Source organism: Leguminivora glycinivorella, chromosome 9 (genome assembly GCF_023078275.1).
Source record: "Leguminivora glycinivorella isolate SPB_JAAS2020 chromosome 9, LegGlyc_1.1, whole genome shotgun sequence".
NCBI lineage: Eukaryota > Metazoa > Arthropoda > Insecta > Lepidoptera > Tortricidae > Leguminivora > Leguminivora glycinivorella.
The window spans coordinates 22772345-22791599 of record NC_062979.1 but is presented as its reverse complement, the minus strand read 5'-3'; the positions used below and the strand labels follow the sequence as shown (position 1 = coordinate 22791599).

Sequence of the window (19255 nt, the reverse complement as noted above, 5' to 3'; positions counted from 1 at the left end):
AATCAATCGTATTTAAAGTCACGTTTTGCTGGGACGTCAGTCTTCCGCGACCACGGCCAGTGCAACCTGGCCGAAACGTTGGGAAAAAAGGTAAAAATAATGTTAATTAATCGCGTTCGACCCGTATGTGACTTTAAATATGTGTACAAAGCGCGAGAACTTAAAGTGTTAATCAATCGTAACGAAATTTGAGAATCTATAACGATGAAATTATCTGTGTATCTTTTGGCTAATTGTTACCAATTTTGAATACCACACCTTTTTTTGCGCCATAATCAATAAGGCCGTTTTTAGAAATTTTTGATGGGCTCTAGCGTCTTTAAAAATAAGTGTATCAAAAAAATCAAAACGGTCCGACACAGATAAAAATAATAATTATCTGTTGAAAAAATCAGTGCTCTATCTTCAAATACCAGGGAGGAAATAGTCGAGAGCGTTTGGTCGGAGATTTGACCCCTCCTGTAACGATTTTTTAAGTTTTGAAGGAGGAAACAGTCGAGAGCGGAACCTCGATTTTAGTTTTTTTTGCAATATCTTTTAACTGAGTTGTTCTGATTCTTTTTCGACAAATCTAGTTAATAACAGTATACATCTATTTAACTATAATTCCCAAATTGAAAGGGGGACTCCTTTCTATTTTAGCATTGTCGCTCCTGTAGCGTCTTAACTATAAGTATTAGTATAATAAATAATACCACAATATATCAGTCAGAAAACACATAAAATATAATTATGCATATTATTCTTATCCACGTGATCCACGTTTATCCAAATCCGCTTGCATGTGTTGCGTACGTACACGACGCGCTTTGTTAGAAGAGTATAGGTATTACTGGTTTATACCGTGCTATATCGTATAGTGGCTGTTTTTTTACCTCAATAAATAGACAAAAAAAAAGTTACCCGAAGTACGAGTAAAAACTTTGGTCGCACTGTTTTCCTTGTAGGTATGCAAGAACAAATTATTGTTAAAAATATAATGTCCTTGAATGTCCATGCCAAGTTATATATAACGCCGTGTCTTGCGGGGGCGACGGTCGCGCGACCTTCGCCGTCGCGTCTCATCGCATCGTCTACTTCCATATCGATAAGGTTTGAATTCGTATGCGTCGCAACGCCGTCGCGCGACCATCGCGCGACCGTCGCCTACGCAAGCCACGGCGTAACTTATAAGCACCTATTAAGTTACATACATTTAAACCAAATAATTTTAAAATTAAAGCATAAATATCTTCTTTTGTTTGGTTGCGGCTAGACGCTCTTAACGTACAGTAACTAAGTAACTAACTATATAAATATTATTCAGAAATATTCTAACTTCCTTACAAATATCACAGGTATATTTGCAAAATATCAGTGGCCCAGGTTCCCGATTGGATTACGAGATCCATGCAAAACATCCCGTGTTTTCCTTATTTCTGGCCTAGCCAAGTGACAATCGTTGACGGTACGTGGCGATCGAAAAAGTCAGGCTCTGTCGCGCCACTACAGAAGAACTAATAAATAAATAAATAAATAAATACATACATACATACAATCACGCCTGTATCCCATAAAGGGGTAGGCAGAACACATGAAACTACTAAAGCTTCAGTGCCACTCTTGGCAAATAAGGGGTTGAAAGAAAACGAAACTGTGTTGTGAAATAAATAAATAAATATTGGGGACACCTTACACAGATCAACTTAGCCCCAAACTAAGCAAATCTTGTACTGTGGGTGCTAAACGACGATATACATACTTAAAAAGATAAATACATACTTATATACATAGAAAACACCCATGACTCAGGAACAAATATCTGTGCTCATCACACAAATAAATGCCCTTACCGGGATTCGAATCCAGGACCGCGGCTCAGCAGGCAGGGTCACTACTACGCTGATGGAGCGTAAGCAGTTGTGACGTTGGCTAGGTGCGCACTCGGATTCCCAGGGAAATTGGATCCGCTGTTTTCATTTGCTATGAAAGTTGGATACCTCTGCGTTTTCTATTTGTTTCTATGACAAATACTGTGTTTTCCATTTGAAAACTTTGGATTGATTAGAAAAGCTGTGATTCAGAAATGTTTCGCTTGGTTTCAAAATCTCTTACAAAAAGAGGCTTAAATTTTAGTTTGCCAGAATGGACAAGTTACACAATATTTTTAAAATGTTTGAAGACGACGGGTCGAACGCGATAAAATAACATTTTCCCCTCACTAGCTCGGAAACACGTGTTTTGTCCTTTAATACCAGCGGGTAAAAACGCATTTTATCCATTAGTGGGTAAAGTAATTTGACCTTGAATAAAGTCAAAATTAACTGCTGTAAAATTGATAAAAGTAGGTGAATCTAGTAATAAAGATGATTTACCACCTGTGGAACTACTGGAAGCAGTGATAAACGCATTTTTTGCGTTGTAGTTTCCTCGCTATAGTGAGGGGAAAAGTTTTGTGTTACACACGGGTGCAAATGTATTTTACTTCTCGTGTGTTAAAAAACTCGCAAGTTCACGATTCTATTCTCGAACCACTCGCTTCGCTCGTGGTTCAACTATAGAATCCTTTCACTTGCTCGTTTTGCAATTCCACACTCGGCGTTAAAATACAACTTTGCCCCCTTGTATAACAAATAACTATTTTGCCTTTTATCCACCTACTACTTTTTACATGCTTTTATTCAACTTGCCTTGATATTATGTTAATGTGCGTCAAAACGTAGAAGCTAAAGACCCACTTCCCGGTATCCGATTGAGCTGAAATTTTGCACACATATGTAAATCATATGACAATGCAATGTTATAGTATCATGGAGCTGATCTGATGATGGAGCAGAAAGGTCATAGGAACCCGGCCATGAAACGTCGTATCCCCATCGAGTAAGGGGTTTTTAGAAACGTTTCGGAGAGCAGTAGATGACTGTTGAAAGAAAGGTACAGCCGGCGGGCGGCGATAAAAGCTTGTGCCAACAATGATTTTTTTTTAAACTTATTTTATCGTACTGTGTCTTTAAAAATGTGTTATATTAGCTTAAAGTGTTATATTCTTAAAATTTCTGTAAATTTTTCAATATTCTTACTATAGAGATAGATATACCTTTTGGCTTCGCACCCGGTTACCAAACACTGTATAATATGTAATATTAGGATAATTTCCTATACTTAAAATAAAATATTTTATGCAGTGCACGAAATAAAGCACCACAACATTAGAAGAAATATGTGGACAGTAGTTAAGTTTTAAACATAATTTCTATTTAATAAGTCAAAGAGAAAGTATTTAAGTATTTCATATTTAGTACCTAACTCCATATTAGCAAATCGTTTTGACAGTTCTTAAAAATAAGTTGATTTGACTAGTAGGAAACTAAGGATACGGTAGCGAAAACGCTAAAATGGAAAGGAGCCCCCCTTTCAACTTGGGAATTTTAGTTAAATATACAAGTGTTATTAACTAGATTTATCGAAAAAAAATTGTCCATTAAGGTCCAGTCAAAAGATATTTCAAAAAAATCTTTAAAATCGAGGTTCCACTCTCGACTCTTTCCTCCTTTAAAACTTATTCAATCGGAACGAAATTTGAGAATCTGAATAACAATGAAATAATCTATGTCGGACCGTTTTGCTTTTTTGGTTAATTGTTACCAATCTTGAGTATCACACCTTTTTTTACGCCACAATGAAAAAGGTCGTTTTTGGAAATTTTTGATTGGCTCTAGAGTCTCTAAAAAGCAGAATATCAAAAAAACCAAAACGGTCCGACACAGATAAAAATAATAACAATCTGTGTTGAAAAAATCATTGCTCTATCTTTAAAAACCAGGGAGGAAATAGTCGAGAGCGTTTGTATGGAGAATTGACCCCTACCGTATCGTCTTAAAGCAAGCGACGACGAAGTGAGACGCCTTTTGCTTAAAAACAACACAAATGCTTTTTTTAAGTATACCTATCTTATCATCAATAAACTCAACATGGGCAATTATCAATATTATCAACACACAAATCGGTTGGCAGCTAGTCGCCACAGTGCCGCCGGCTAAGAGGTACGTCCTTGTGTTGTTCCTTATCTTGTTTTAAATGTTTATCGGTGTTAATACAAAAATATATGAGTAGATCCATTGCCAGACGACCGGTCTGGGTCAGTCGGTAGTGACCCTGCCTGCTAAGCAGTGGTCCTGGGTTCGAATCCCGGTAAGGGCATTTATTTGTGTGATGAGCACAGATATTCGTTCCTGAGTCATGGATGTTTTCTATATATATAAGTAATATAAGTATGTATTTATCTATTTAAGTTTGTATATCGTCGCTTAGCACCCATAGTAGAAGCTTTGCTTAGTTTGGGGCTAAGTTGATCTGTGTAAGGTGTCCCCAATATTTATATTTATATTATATTGATATTTAAAATCGCGAGTAAATTAAAGCTACTTTTATTTATGATAATTACGATGTATACAGTGTGTAAGCATTATACGGGCGATAAATTAAACCAGACTTATGTAGAATTCCTTAGTGTTATCATGAGAGGTGTTTTAGAGTTACTCTTAATTTTTACCCGATTATTATTTTTTGATTTACTGAGCAGCAGTGTACTACAAACATAGTTGTGATACAGGCAAGTTACTACCGTTAAGAGATTTACCAGTACTAGCTTTACAATATCTGGGCAACCGAGCTTCGCTCGGTTCTGTTTCGTATCCTTGACATGTGTCGCCATCTAGTTCAAAAATGAATAGTACCTACATCGAGCGAAAGAATTCTCAGCTTTAACAACACAACTACTCCACACGAGATGGCGCGTATTTCGCCACAAAAACTCAAATAGTGTATTTTCTATTCGTTTTAGCCTTGACCTGTGTCGCCATCTAGTGTTTGCAATAAATAGTACTTACATCGACCGAAAGAATTCTGTCTTAACAGTACAACTACTGCACACGAGATGGCGCGCGAAGAAAAACGCATGAAAACTCGAAAATTCGCGTTTTCCGGGACCTAAGGACAAGTTAGACCGATTTTTCACCCCCAAAAACCCCCACATAACAAATTTCTGCGAAATCGTTAGAGCGGTTTCCGAGATCGTCAGTGTAAATAAATATATATATAAATAAATAAATAAATAAATAAATAAATATACAAGAATTGCTCGTTTAAAAGTATAAGATAACTGTGTTATATATTGTACACATATGGGACCGCATTGTTTTGTTTCAACTGTAGTCTGCTTAGTTATTCTGATTTTTTTTTTATTGGTAAAATGAGTAGAAATTGTCCGTACTTACTATTATCCTCAAATTGTTTTTTTGAACGGTTATACAGCCTGCAATGATTTACAGGGTAATAAATACATACATTTATGCATAAAGAAACTTACGCTTATATTTACAAAACAGGTAGGCAGAGCATATGAAACTGCTTAGTAGCAATGGCAGGGGGTGAATAAATATATGTACCTAGTATTACCTATCATCACTTAGTGTCACTTAGTGACTGGTGCATAATGGAATACATAAAAACACGAGTGTTGTTTTAAACGCAAGCGTTCGTCACCTTGGCTAGAACGGTAAGATTGACAACATTACAATATTGTTTACTTTAAAAACCTAACAGTATAACATAATAGTATAAATAAATAAAATTAAGATAACATTTGCATAATACATGTTTATCAAGTTTCGGTTGATTGTGTACATCTGTCTCAGATACATTCATATATATACATATTATGATACTCTTTGTATCTACATTACGACAACGAAATATGATATTTTGATGTCTTAATATTTTTATGTAGCCAGCTCACCATCCATAAAATATTACCGGTTATAAAAATTACTCCCTGTATACTAATAACGAAGATGGATGGAATGGTTCTAGGTAATAAAGATGTTGTATAATCGGTTTATAAATAACCACAAAATTAAAATTTTGAAAAAACCCTTAACCGCGACATATAGCGGTCGGGGTTTTTTTCTAATTTTGTGGTTAGGTTATCAGACATAGCCTTTTCCCCTCACTAGCTCGGAAACACGTGTTTTGTCCTTTAATACCAGCGGGTAAAAACGCATTTTATCCACTAGTGGGTAAAGTAATTTGACCTTGAATAAAGTCAAATTAACTGCTTTAAAATTGATAAAAGTTGGTGAATCTAGTAATAAAGATGATTTACCACCTGTGGAACTACTGGAAGCAGTGATTAAACGCATTGTTTGCGTTGTAGTTTCCTCGACATAGTGAGGGGAAAAGTTTTGTATTACACTCGGGTGCAAATGTATTTTACTTCTCGTGTGTTAAAACACTCGCAAGTTCAGGATTCTATTCTCGAACCACTCGCTTCGCTCGTGGTTCAACTATAGAATCCTTTCACTTGCTCGTTTTTCAATTCCACACTCGGCGTTAAAATACAACTTTGCCCCCTTGTATAACAAATAACTATTAAATGTGTCGGTCCGGTTTACTTAGCACGTTTAACGTTAAAATTTATTAGGTAATTACTCAAGAACTCACATTAGTAAAATGTCGTGTCTAACTAAATGAGACTGAGATAATGACAATGTTTTTCTTCTTCATTCGCGTGTGTTTAAGTGCTTGCTCCATCACGATTCTATCCAAGCGTCATACCTGTCCTAGCCAAGATGACGATATGGTAATTTTAAAAATATGGGACTCTAAGCGTACACTGAGAGAAAAAACAACCAATTTTCATGTTCGTTCAACAAGTTTTTTGATTAAAATAGCGCCTACGTGCTCTTTGGTTCAAACAAGTTAGATTTTGTTAAGCGTAACTAGTACATTCTACAAGTTTCATTTTATTTGAATCAATATTTTATTTGAATCAACAAGTCGATCTTATAAAAGCAACATGACTCATATTGTTTTAAACATATGTTTGGCCGATTCAATCAAATATCTTTTAACAAGTTTGACCTTGTTGGTCGAACAAATTCGACTAGTATCATCAACATTGTGATTTATTCCGGTTTTAAAAATACTTTTGTTTCAAACGGATAAACCCGCAACAAGTCGAACTTGTTAAATTTACAATGCAAATTTCTCTCAATGTGAGTTGTTAACAAAAAGTTAACTCGCTGTCAGTTTTGTAACGACGATTAAGGGCCTATCCACCAGAGATGCTATGTGGTTTAATATCCACCAATCATGTTCATTGTTCCACAAAGCATAGAGCTAGTGGGAGCGAGTTCGACTAAGCTGATTGTGGACATAGCAATATCACTGGTGAAAGCCACCCTAAGCATGAAATTTCAATTAAAAGATAGTTTTAGTGTTAATCACATAAACAAAGTATAAGCGATAATTTTAATTCGGAACGTGAAAAAACTTGATTTTTTTATACAGATTTTATGGCTAATTGTCGTTAATAACCTAACCACAAAATTAAAATTTTGAAAAAACCTCCGACCGCGACATAGTGGACCGATTTCCATGAAACATGGCTAAGAACACTCCCGACTAACTCAGCTTTCAGACAAAAAAAAAACTAAATCAAAATCGGTTCATCCGTTCGAGAGCTACGATGCCACAGACAGACAGACAGACAGAGAGACAGACAAACAGACAGACAGACACGTCGAACTTATAACACCCCGTCGTTTTTGGGTTAAAAACTGACAGCCACCTTACTTTTTATTAACAACAGACACTAATAATTATCAATTTCTTTAAATGCCCATATTTCACAACCGATAACGAAAGACTCAGTGTCTTTCCACCGTTTTTCCATATAAGTGAGACAGTGATGCGTTTTGTTCGCTACGGAGCGTAGACTGTTGACACGTTGGCTACGCGACCTCGAGCAAAGGTCTCCACGTCCGGTCGTGCCTTGTAGCACAAGACTCAATTGTTTGTTGACTGTTCTATTACCACAGATTATTAACCCATACAACCATTTCAGTCGCAAAATCTTCAAATCAGTAACTAACTGTCAAATGTGACATAACGCGTGGTAACGTCGTGCAAACAATGCGACCGTATTGATACAATAACAAAATGTAATCGTCGTGTGCACTCGTTACGGTAACAAAATGTGTACGAATTTGTGGCTGTCAATGTCACTGTCAGAATGACTTTTAACGACACTTTATTAGTCGACGTTTGCACACATAACGGTAACAACATGTGGACGAATTTGTGGCTGTCATTGTCACTGTCAGAACGGTTTCTGACAGTGACATTGACAGAATTTGTACACACATGTGTAGGTCTGATTACCGAACTGCTCCTAAACCACTGTATCCGCAAATGACAATCTGAAATACGAAGGTTTCTCAAACTGTCTTGTGAAGTTGTGGACTGGTTGCTTTGAATCATTTAAATATGAGCGTAATAATAAACGACGACGACCATTTAAGCACTCTTCGACATTTTATAGAAATGTGGGAAAGTTAAGAAAAGTGCAGAATGATAATACAAATAGATAAGCACTTTATAGTTACTTAATGTATTAAATATATAATTTTTAATTCTTATTGATAAAAATGAAGTGTAGTGTTGCTTTACACAATAAAAGTAGGAATCAAATGAAATAGAGTACCTATTTACTGTGATATTAATAGAATTTCTGTTGCGCAATGATAGTTTTTTTCAGTACAGATGCTGCTTTTTTTAACGCAGTAGTGCGAGCAAATCAAGCAATGATTCTTTTCTTGTCTGGTCGAAACTCTTAGCTTAGATTTAGGTACTGAAAATCGTCGTACGATACACGTGCGAAAAGGACATTCACAACTCGTGTCGATTTAAGTAGCGATAAATTAATACACGAACGAAGGGAGTGCCCTTCGTTCGTGTATTAATTTATCGCTACTCGTATCGATTTTCCTCTTTTCCGCACTCGTATCTACAAGTATTTTGTTTGGGTTACAAAAAAAACACATTATTTACTCTACTACGTTTTATTTATGTCTCTTTAACATTACAAATTTGTAGACACTTATCTATACAAAAATCTTGACAAAAGAAGTACAGATCGCTGAAATTAATGTTGATAGTAATATTAATGACGACTACTTCAACAAGTGTCAATTGTGAAATGCCGCAAAATACTAGTTGCTCTATAGAAGACCATAATAATATGATCCCCGATCCTTTACAACCCAGCAGCTCGGTACGCACGTTACAATTTTTTTTAATCTTCTTTAGTGAGGGCAACTGAGTACGACGGCATATTTAATTGCTTATAAAGTTTGAGGATACCTGGAAAAAATTAATACAAGAAGCCATTTTGCTTTCGGTCACGTGTGTACGCTGCGACCATTTTGCGACCGTTTGTCGACCGTTTGGTGACCGTTTGGCGACTGTTTTTTACATGGAATATTACCGTCTTTATCCATATTTTAACAACTTTATTGGTTTTCTAGGCATTATTTTTATTATTTCAGTATAGTATATGCACCGGAGCACTAAAACTTCACCAATCAATATACATAACACGCAAACACCGAGTAGTCAATAATATTATTACTGGTTAAACTGAGGTAAATTGATGGCGCGTTGATAAATTTAGACTTATTTTATGAAATCACTCGAGCAATTTAATTGGCCATGGTAATTAGCCCACATTATATTACAAATGCAAACAATATTTTATCTTTAACAAATTCTTACGCCATTACATTTTAATGTCAAATGATTTTATTTCTTTTTTACTTTGACGTCTCTGACAGTCGCCATTTGAAAAGAATGAAATGAACGAATGATTTTGGGAAAGTAGTCGCCAAACGGTAACAATGTGTGCACGCGTAGTGCACACTTCTGTCACTTCTGTGACCATTTGTGCCTGTTACCAATCGTCCCCATTTGGGTCGCCGCGACTAAACGTCGACCGTACTGCGACTAAGCATTGAGACCCGAAGACCTGTGTGTACACAAAATAGGAGGATTTGCGTAGGAACGGCGACCGATTATGGTTATATGGGAATAAGTTACTAACGTAACAGATCCTGCACTTGCCCGCAAAACGACAAATACCTACGCTTTATTTAACTAATACTAATAAGTTACTACGTAAAACTCAGAAGTATAGCAGGTTTTTGAGGAATTTCCTCCCACGAACGCTCCGGCTATGGAATGAGCTCCCTATAGAGGTTTTCCCGATGTTCTTCAAAAAAGGAGTGTATAAGTTTCTAATGGGTCGGCAACGCGCATGTGACACCCCTTGAGTTGCAGACGCCCGGTGACCGCTTTCCATCAGGCGGGACGTATACCTATTTGCCACCGACGTGGTATTAAAAAAATAAGGTACGTGCCACGCGACTAGGTACTGTAGGTACACAGGCGGGCGCATGGCGCCCCTCGGCCACTTGTTACGTTACCTCGAGGCAACTGTAAGCGGGTAGGTACGAGTACTTAACGGCCCAGCCACGACATTGGTCTAAGCGCGACAGCGGTGAGCGGCAGCTTTACGTGCGAATGAAAAGTCCCATCGCTGTGTCTCGCTCCAATGTATGGCCGCCGCTGTCGCGCTTAGACCAATGTCGTGGCTGAGCCGTAACGCGCGACCGTGAACGTGTGACGTAGGCGTGCTATTACTTATAACTTTTTTGAAACTCAACTACAAAATCTAATTGAAGAGTTAAGGTCTGTTAACATTATTCCGGCGCGTGCACGGAACGGCGTTCTTTTGTTTGGAAAGCACCACGTCATGAAATTTTGAAATTTTAACCACCTTAAGTCGGCGTAGTGACTTTATAGGTGATATGTTTCATATACCTACCATTTCAGCTGATGTGCTGCTGAGAGTGAATATTACTAATTTATCCATACTAATATTATAAATGGGAAAGTGTGTGTGTCTGTTTGCTTGTCCGTCTTTCACGGCAAACAGAGCGACGAATTGACGTGATTTTTTAAGTGAAGATAGTTGAAGGGATGGAGAGTGACATAGGCTACTTTTTGTCTCTTTCTAACGCGTGCGAAGCCGCGGACAAAATCTAGTTTTCTATATTTAGGCATTAGTCCCTTAATTAAAGTTGTATTTTTTGGCACATGCAGCAAGTTACCAGCAAGTGGGTATATTAAAGGAGCGTTTACACGGTTACTTGACTTAACCATGGCCTTATTTTTTTTTTTAGAAATTTTCTAACTAATAATTTACTGCCAGCAATGTACAGCGCAGACACATGTCAAATAAGGGCAATGACATCTACGAAGTACACGCTGTACCTTGAATGTGTTAATTTAAATAATTATGATTTACTGATGTACAGTCAACCAATTGGAACCCTAGGCCACTGTAGAACTATGTCATAGTGACGTTATAAATGAGATTGTAAGAAATCTCTTACTGCTCGTCATTTTGACATGGTTGTAGAGTGGCCTAGGGTTCCAATTGGTTGACTGTACAAACGATTGCTAATTGATCATATTATTATGGGTTTTAATAAATGCCCGCATAATGGTAACACACTGTATAGCCACTACGCAAAGGTTTGTGGTTAAAATTTCACCGTACATTTTCAGAATGGTGAAAGTACAGGTGAAGCAGGGTTGGCTGGAAGGTGACCGTCGCGAGGTGGTGACCGAAGATGGCTTCTACTACAGCTTCAAGGGCGTGCCCTACGCCGCGCCACCTGTCGGCAAGTTGAGATTCAAGGCGAGCGCTTTGCTTCTTCTTTTCTTATGCGCACTGCCAAGGAGTGGAATTCCTTGCCGGCGGCTATATTTCCGAGCTCATATAACCCGGCAACCTTCAAATCAAGAGTGAATAGGCATCTTCTGGGCGAGCTCACTCCATCGTAGGCCACGTCTTTGCCTTTGGCTAGTCTGTGGTCAAGAGTAAGCCCATTTATAATTTAAAAAAAAAAGTATTATCATTCCAGTCTACAGCTAGGCAATGAGCAAAATTATAGGCAAAAGGGAGCCCCTTGAGTCTAACCGAGGATCCGGCAGGCCTCGTTGGCGATGGGAGAGATAACTTAGACCCTTCTTGAGAGACTGGCCAGTTGTCGCTCAAAACCGAGAGGCATGGAAGAAAAGGGGGGGAGCGGGGGCTTTTGCCCAGCAGTGGGACACACTATACTATGCTCATCCATACTAATATTATTAATGGGAAAGTATGTGTGTCTGTTTGTTTGTCCGCCTTTCACGGCAAAACGGAGCGACGAATTGTCGTGATATTTTAAGTGAAGATACTTGAAGGGACGGAGAGTGACATAGGCTACTTTTTGTCTCTTTCTAACGCGAGCAAAGCCGCGGGAAAAAGCCAGTAATAAATATGTTGTATATACATTGTAGTGTCGACCCGATTTCTCTACTCTTTTTTGTCAGACTACATTACGATCTCTTAAGGACACAGTTGTTTTGCGAGATATACACTTACCGCATCGTCATTTTCCTTATACTTTGTTGATCGCATGCTTTCAACGCTTCGTTGATCGCATAAAACAACTGCACGATAGCGAAAGGATACGACTTATTGACAAAGTACTGAAGCGTATATAAATTTCATACATTATGTTCACTCTTCGTGTTTTTTGCCAAGATGTTGATTGGTAATAACGCGATGGTTTCAAATTATTACATATCATGAAGGTCATTGAAACAATAAAAACTAAACATTGCTCATAATTTTACTTCAGGCACCTCAACCTCTACTACCTTGGAATGGCGTCCGGAACGCAACGGAACACGGCCCGGTCTGCCCTCAAGAAGACATCTTCACCAAACAGTTAATCCCAGGCAGTGAAGACTGCCTGTACCTCAACGTGTACTCCCCAGACCTCGAGCCAGCCACACCTCTCCCTGTCATGGTCTTCATTCATGGAGGTGGTTTCAGAAGCGGCTCCGGAAACGACTCCCACTACGGACCTGACTTCTTAGTCAAACATGACGTAGTCCTAGTCACTATAAACTACAGATTAGAAGCCTTCGGATTCCTTTGTCTTGACACAAAAGATGTCCCTGGCAATGCGGGTATGAAGGACCAAGTGGCAGCACTAAAATGGGTGAAAGAAAACATTGATAAGTTCGGTGGTGATCCCTCTAATGTGACTGTCTTTGGTGAGAGTGCTGGCGGAGCATCTACTACGCTACATGTCTTATCCCCGATGTCAAAAGGCTTATTCAAGAGAGCTATTCCAATGAGCGGCGTGCCACTTTGTGACTGGTCCATGCCCTTTGAACCAGCTAGACGAGCCTTCACTCTCGGGAAAATTCTTGGATTTGAAACTGATGATCCAGAAAAGCTTCTCGAGTTCTTACAAAGTGTTCCTGCCGAGAAGTTAATACTCACCAACCCTTGCATTGTGAGTTTGGAAGAGAAAGCAAACAACCTTTTAAAAATGTATCACTTTACACCCGTTGTGGAGAAGAATCTTGGTCAAGAATATTTTATGATCGAAGAACCGTTAGAAATTCTGAAAAAGGGAACGGGCAATGAAGTAGACGTGTTTATCGGACACACTAGTGCGGAATGCCTCATTGGATTAGAACCTTACGAAACATACTTGTTGAAGGATTACAACAGATATCCAGAAATATTGGTACCGAGAGAACTGCTTTACAAATGCAGTCCAAAGACTGTATTACAACTGTCTGAAAAAATACATCAGCATTATTTTGGAAAGACATTGCTTACCACTGATATAATGAAAGAATTTATTAACTATGTGAATGACACAAGTTTTATTTATGCTATACATAGGGTGCTCGACCATTTACCGAAGATCAAGAATAGCAAGACATATTTCTATAGATTCTCTTGTATTTCTGAAAGGAACATATTCGGCGCTGCGGGTTTGAAGTATGGTATCAACGGGGCCAGTCATCTAGATGATTTGATGTACCTGTTTCAGGCTAATTTTGCGAATATACCAATTGACAAGAATGGCAAAGGATATCAGATGGTGAAGTTAGTGGGCAAGGTTTTCACCAATTTTGCTAAATATGGGTATGTATAATGTATGCGTTTACTTAATATGAAAAGCGTTGTGTCGCTTCAAACTTGGGTAAATCCATTCTGCTTTAAGGTTGAATAAGTAAAAAATGTAATATGATCTAAAAGATAATCAACCATATAGCAGAATGGATTTACTCAAGTTTAAAGTTAAGGCGACACAGGTTTAACTTTGCGCATCGACTTTGATGAGACAATTTGTTTCCTTTTGCTCTTTCCGTGTGTACTACATGCGGGTCGTTTAAATTTTTTTGGTTACAGATAAAACTAGAAGCACAAAGAAAATGCAATGCAAGCGTACATTTTCATTTTCTTATCTAACTTACACGAGTTACATTTTCATAGGAGTTTGACATATATGAAAATGAAAATGAAAATGAAATATTTATTTTTCAAGTAGGCATATTACAATGCGCATATGAACGTCAAATAAAGCTACGCCGGCTCTAACCCTACGCCTCAGCCTCGAGAAGATTTCAGTCCCCCCTCAGTTGGGAGGGGGGTATCCACTATGGGACCGGCAAGAAACTCGGCGGGCAACTTCTTTTCAAAACATTACATCTTATAACTAACATGCATTAAATAACAAGATACAATTTAACATGCAAAAGTATTCATCAAAGAATATGAACAGACTAGGTACTCTATGGAAATTAATTTCAATAAATTATATTATTGCTTAATAATACGTCGTTCTTCTTCAGAGAAAACATATCAAATTGTCACAGAAGAAAAAGATAATATGAATCTCAATATCATTAAATATGTAATTTACCTACACAACATAAAATATAAAATATTTGATGTGCTTTCTTATCTGAACTGTGTCCTCTATACATAATACAATTATTTTAATTGCTATTCGTTTTTTGTAGTTTCTGGTTCGGGCCATGCATGTTTGTCTGTCAAAATAGTCCTCGACTCTGTAATAAGCCTTTAACATCAATGACTTTTTTAAGTAGTTCTTAAGAGCTGGGAGGGGTAATCTCAAAGCAGTGTCAGGTAACTTATTATAAAAATGAAAGCATTGCCCAACAAATGACTTCTGTACTTTACGGACACGAAACTTCTTTATGGCAAGCTTATTTTTGTTTCTAGTGTTATAATTATGGATATCAGAATTCTTAGTGAAACAGTCTAAATTCTTAACAACATAAATTATACTATCATAAATGTATTGGGAAGCTACAGTTAAGATATTAATTTCTTTGAAGAGTTCTCTTACTGATTCACGTGTTCCTAAGTTGTAAATAGAACGAATGGCTCTCTTTTATAATACAAAGATAGTCTGTATGTCAGCTGCTTTGCCCCAAACCAGAATACCGTATGACATTACACTGTGAAAATAACTATGATACACTAGGCGAGCTGTCTCAACATTAGTCAGTTGCCTGATTCTCCTAACGGCGTATGCGGCTGAACTTAATTTGCTTGCTAGTTTCCTTATATGAGGACTCCATTGTAGATTTTTGTCCAATGTTAAGCCAAGGAACAGTGTTGTATCTACCATCTCTAAGCATTCATCATTCAAAAGTATTTTTGTATCGATTGGTTTAACATTCGGCAGAGAGAATCGAATACATTTGGTTTTCTTAGAATTAAGAAGTAAATTGTTGACAGTAAACCACTGCAGTACATCAGCTAACGTGCTATTAATTACATTGTAATCCGTAGATTTTCGGTCAACATTAAAAAGCAGTGATGTATCATCAGCAAAAAGTACTATTTCACAAAAGTTTTTTACTATACATGGCAAATCATTTATATAAACCAAAAACAGGAATGGACCTAAAATTGAGCCTTGTGGCACTCCTAATTGGACAACAGTCCCGCTAGAGCGAGTTTTGTTAACAACTACTGTTTGTGTTCTATTGCTAAGGTAAGAAGACATAAAGTTTAGGGCATTTATAGACAAACCATAGTGTTCTAATTTCAAAATGAGCGTTCCATGATCCACACAATCAAAGGCTTTTGAAAGATCACAAAATATGCCAATTGCATCACAAGAATTTTCCCAAATATTATATATATGTTTAATGAGTACCGAAGCAGCATCGGTCGTGGAACGGCCCCTTGTGAAACCGAACTGTTTGCTTGTAAGTAATCTATGTCTGTTGAAGTGTCCCAGTAGATCATTTAACATTAGCTTCTCAAAGACTTTACTTAGAACAGGAAGTATTGATATGGGACGGAAATTGGTTATATCACTCGAATCACCCGATTTAAAAAGCGGTATGACTTTGCTACATTTCATAAGATCTGGAAAGGTGCCTTGTGAAATTGAAATATTATATATTACGGCCAAGTAAGGTGCTATTATATCTATGACATGACTAATTACTTTAACTGATGTTCCCCATAAGTCTTCCGTTTTCTTTAAATTGAGTGACTTGAATGTTTTAACAATATTTACAGAGTCTACTTGACTAAATTCAAATGAATTATTACATTTCTTAACATTAGCACAAAGTAATGAATGGGCTTGAGCCGCAGAAGAATGTAAACATTTTGTGGTGTTAACGGCTATGTTTGAGAAATAATCTTCGAATGCCGAGGCAACATCGCTGTTCGACACTATTTGTTGATTATCTGATACAATGTTGACTTGACAATCGCGTGATTTACATTTACCAGCTTCTTTATTTATAATACTCCAAGTTGTTTTCACTTTGTTGTCCGACACTTTCAATTTAGAACTAATAAAGTTTTTCTTGGCAGTTAAACACACTTTCTTGAAGATTCTTGAGTAGTTTCTTACATAGTCCAGGAATTCTGAATTCTTGTTCAGCTCTCTCTCACCATAAAGTTCATAAAGTCTTTTTCTACTTTTGTGAATACCTACAGTAGCCCATTCACTAAACTTTGTTTTAACTTTTGACCCACTAATAGATTTCACTTTGAATTTGAATATAATTTTACACTACCCACACAGTTTTTAAAGAATTAAATTTATCTCACTGTAATAGGTAAATTAACCCGTATTGTGTTTTTGCTTCAGCACCCCCACTCCAGACTCGTCGCTAGGCCCTGTGGCGCCCCCCTACAGCAGCTCCGAGAGTTACGTGGACATCTCCGACGCGCTGCGAGTGGGGCAGTCACTGGATGCGGACGCTGTGGCCTTCTGGAGGGAACTGTATGACGCTGCTGGCGTGGAGTTTTGAGAGTTCATGTTCTTGACTAAGTTAACAGTTAGAGCGGTTTCAGTATAAGAGCGTTTTCACATTATCCGAACCGATGGCTCCGTTCTAAAGCTTTTCCAGTTTTAAAAATGTCATTAGTGCTTTTGTAAGCTAAAATTGTGTGTCTACGAGCCTATATAAGTTTTATCTTTTGTTTTGCTACTTTGTGTATTTTCTTTTTGTTTTTCTGTAAAGGAATGTTTTTTTATGTACATAATTTTCGGTAATTGTGACATTCACACATGTATACACATTCACAAAAACGAACAGTAAATTTACTTTACAAAAATATTCATTATTTAACTCTTCGAGAGCACGAAATATCTCTGGTTTGATTTCACATCAGCAATATCAAACCAAATATCCAATAACTTCCATTCCATTTACTAGCAAAGCACGAAAATAAGCAATAATCTAAACGGGGATAAACAAATATTTGGAGCTAATCTGAACCTCTGCAATAGATCGTAGAATCCCGTAGATGACGAGTATGTGACGCCATCATGGCACCACTTTTCCATTACGACTACGACTGATAGCCAGTTGGTCACCAAAATTCATATAAGTTTCATAAAGTTGGAAAGAAAAAGCGGTACAGTGTACTGATTGGGAATCGAGTAGAGTAGCTACATATCTCCCTTTAATGTATGGTATGGTGTCTATGGCATATGAATGAGGATTTTGAATCATAAATATTTTATTTTAGCGTTAAGAAGCATGGCTGGTGTAAAGTTGAGTGATAGGATCAGAAATAGCGTGATAAGAGAGAAGTGTGGAGTGGATGTAGATGTGGTGACAAAGATTGAGATGGGTATGTTAAGGTGGTTTGGGCATGTAGAGAGGATGGATGAGAGGAGATTAACGAAGAAAGTATATGAAAAAGGAGTGGAAGGGTCAGTTGGTAGTGGAAGACCTAGGCGAACTTTTCTTGATCAAATCGGGGAAATATTGCAAAGAGGCCAGGTCAGAAGTACTCGAAACCGACGAGCGTGTATGAGAAATGTTATGAAAGTGTGTGAAGCGAAAGTGGTTTGTCAGGATCGTAGTAAATGGAAATCCGTGATCTCTGCCTACCCCTCTGGGAAACAGGCGTGATTGTATGTATGTATGTATGTATGTATGTAAATATTTTATAAATTGACGATTTTGCGTTTGACGTTTTGAAGTTAGTATTTTATTCGTTGTATGGTGAAAAATGTGTATCACTCGGTAACAAGATTTGTTTAACCTACGTGCCTTGAAATCCTCGCAACGCTCAAGATCAAGCAACAAAAGTTCTCAATACAAAAGTGACTCAATAGTTGCCACAGGCAAATCGGGTTACATAGACGGTGGCTCCCTCTATTAATTTCTACTCTATTTTTCCAGGAAGTAAAATATTTTTTCTCAAACATGGTACCTGTGAAATATTGATGTCATGTGCCTTATAATTGGCCGCAAAGTACAAAGTTTCAGGTGCGGCTAGGACAAGAGGTCGATAATGGAATTTCATACAAACATTGCAGGCCTAGGCCGGCAGAGTCCTCTTTTTTAATTTCCAGTCACTGATATTTGCGACATAGCATCTAGGTATTTGGCCATTTAAATAAAAACTATAATGGGCTTTACAGACGTGCAGGTTGCAACTGGTACAAGGCCTCGGAAATATTTGATTTTTGGTGCGTTTTGTTACAATTTTTTTTTTTCATTTTCTGTTTATTAATAAAAGGGAAACGATAATTTAATTATTTTGCGCTACGACGCTCCGTTTAGGAGATACAGCCATTCAAAGTTTTTATTTACAGTACTTATTTCATACCATGTTTGAGAAAAGCACTATAGATACCTCGGCGGGATATGGGGTTGCCCGCCTCAGACCTATCTGTATATGTCTTCGGCCGGCAACCCCTTTTGTCCCGACCTGATTCCTTGAATACATAAATAAATAGTAGTGTTCATTAACTTACTTCAGCGAGATCTAGCATGAAAGTAACAAACTGCTCTATCCCTCAAGGTAGCGTGATAGGATGTTTGCTTTTTATTATATATATTAATAATCTGCCAAAGTTAACAAACGATTTTAATATACTCTATGCTGATGATGTGTCCTTCCTTTTTGATTGCAAAAACTTAAGCGATGCACATAAGATTATAGAATCTTATAACAACACGACTTCATGGCTCACAAATCATAATCTAGAAATCAATAACCTAA

General features: G+C 37.5%; 2 protein-coding genes across 3 annotated transcripts in view; both read left to right on the top strand.

The window, feature by feature from the left end:
- LOC125229918 (DCN1-like protein 4) overlaps positions 1-19255 on the top strand; it is a 373938-nt gene that overhangs the window by 212868 nt on the left and 141815 nt on the right. The window lies entirely within an intron of this gene.
- On the top strand, positions 3915-17708 carry LOC125229917 (juvenile hormone esterase-like). 2 transcript variants are annotated; one of them, XM_048134860.1, is made up of 4 exons: positions 3915-4022; positions 11449-11581; positions 12567-13876; positions 16881-17707. In XM_048134860.1, exons 2-4 carry the CDS (start codon positions 11450-11452, stop codon positions 17041-17043), a joined length of 1605 nt encoding a protein of 534 aa, XP_047990817.1. In that variant the 5' UTR covers positions 3915-4022; position 11449; the 3' UTR covers positions 17044-17707. The 2 variants fall into 2 exon arrangements, with proteins under 2 accessions (XP_047990817.1, XP_047990818.1); XM_048134861.1 differs by lacking the exon at positions 3915-4022 and adding an exon at positions 4165-4170 and having other exon boundaries at positions 16881-17708.

Coding starts and splice junctions, on each gene's coding strand:
- LOC125229917 (XM_048134861.1), top strand. CDS start 11,450: ATGGTGAAAGTACAGGTGAAGCAGGGTTGGCTGGAAGGTGACCGTCGC. Junction 11,582..12,566: donor TCGGCAAGTTGAGATTCAAG/GCGAGCGCTTTG, acceptor ATTTTACTTCAG/GCACCTCAACCTCTACTACC. Junction 13,877..16,880: donor ACCAATTTTGCTAAATATGG/GTATGTATAATG, acceptor TTTTTGCTTCAG/CACCCCCACTCCAGACTCGT.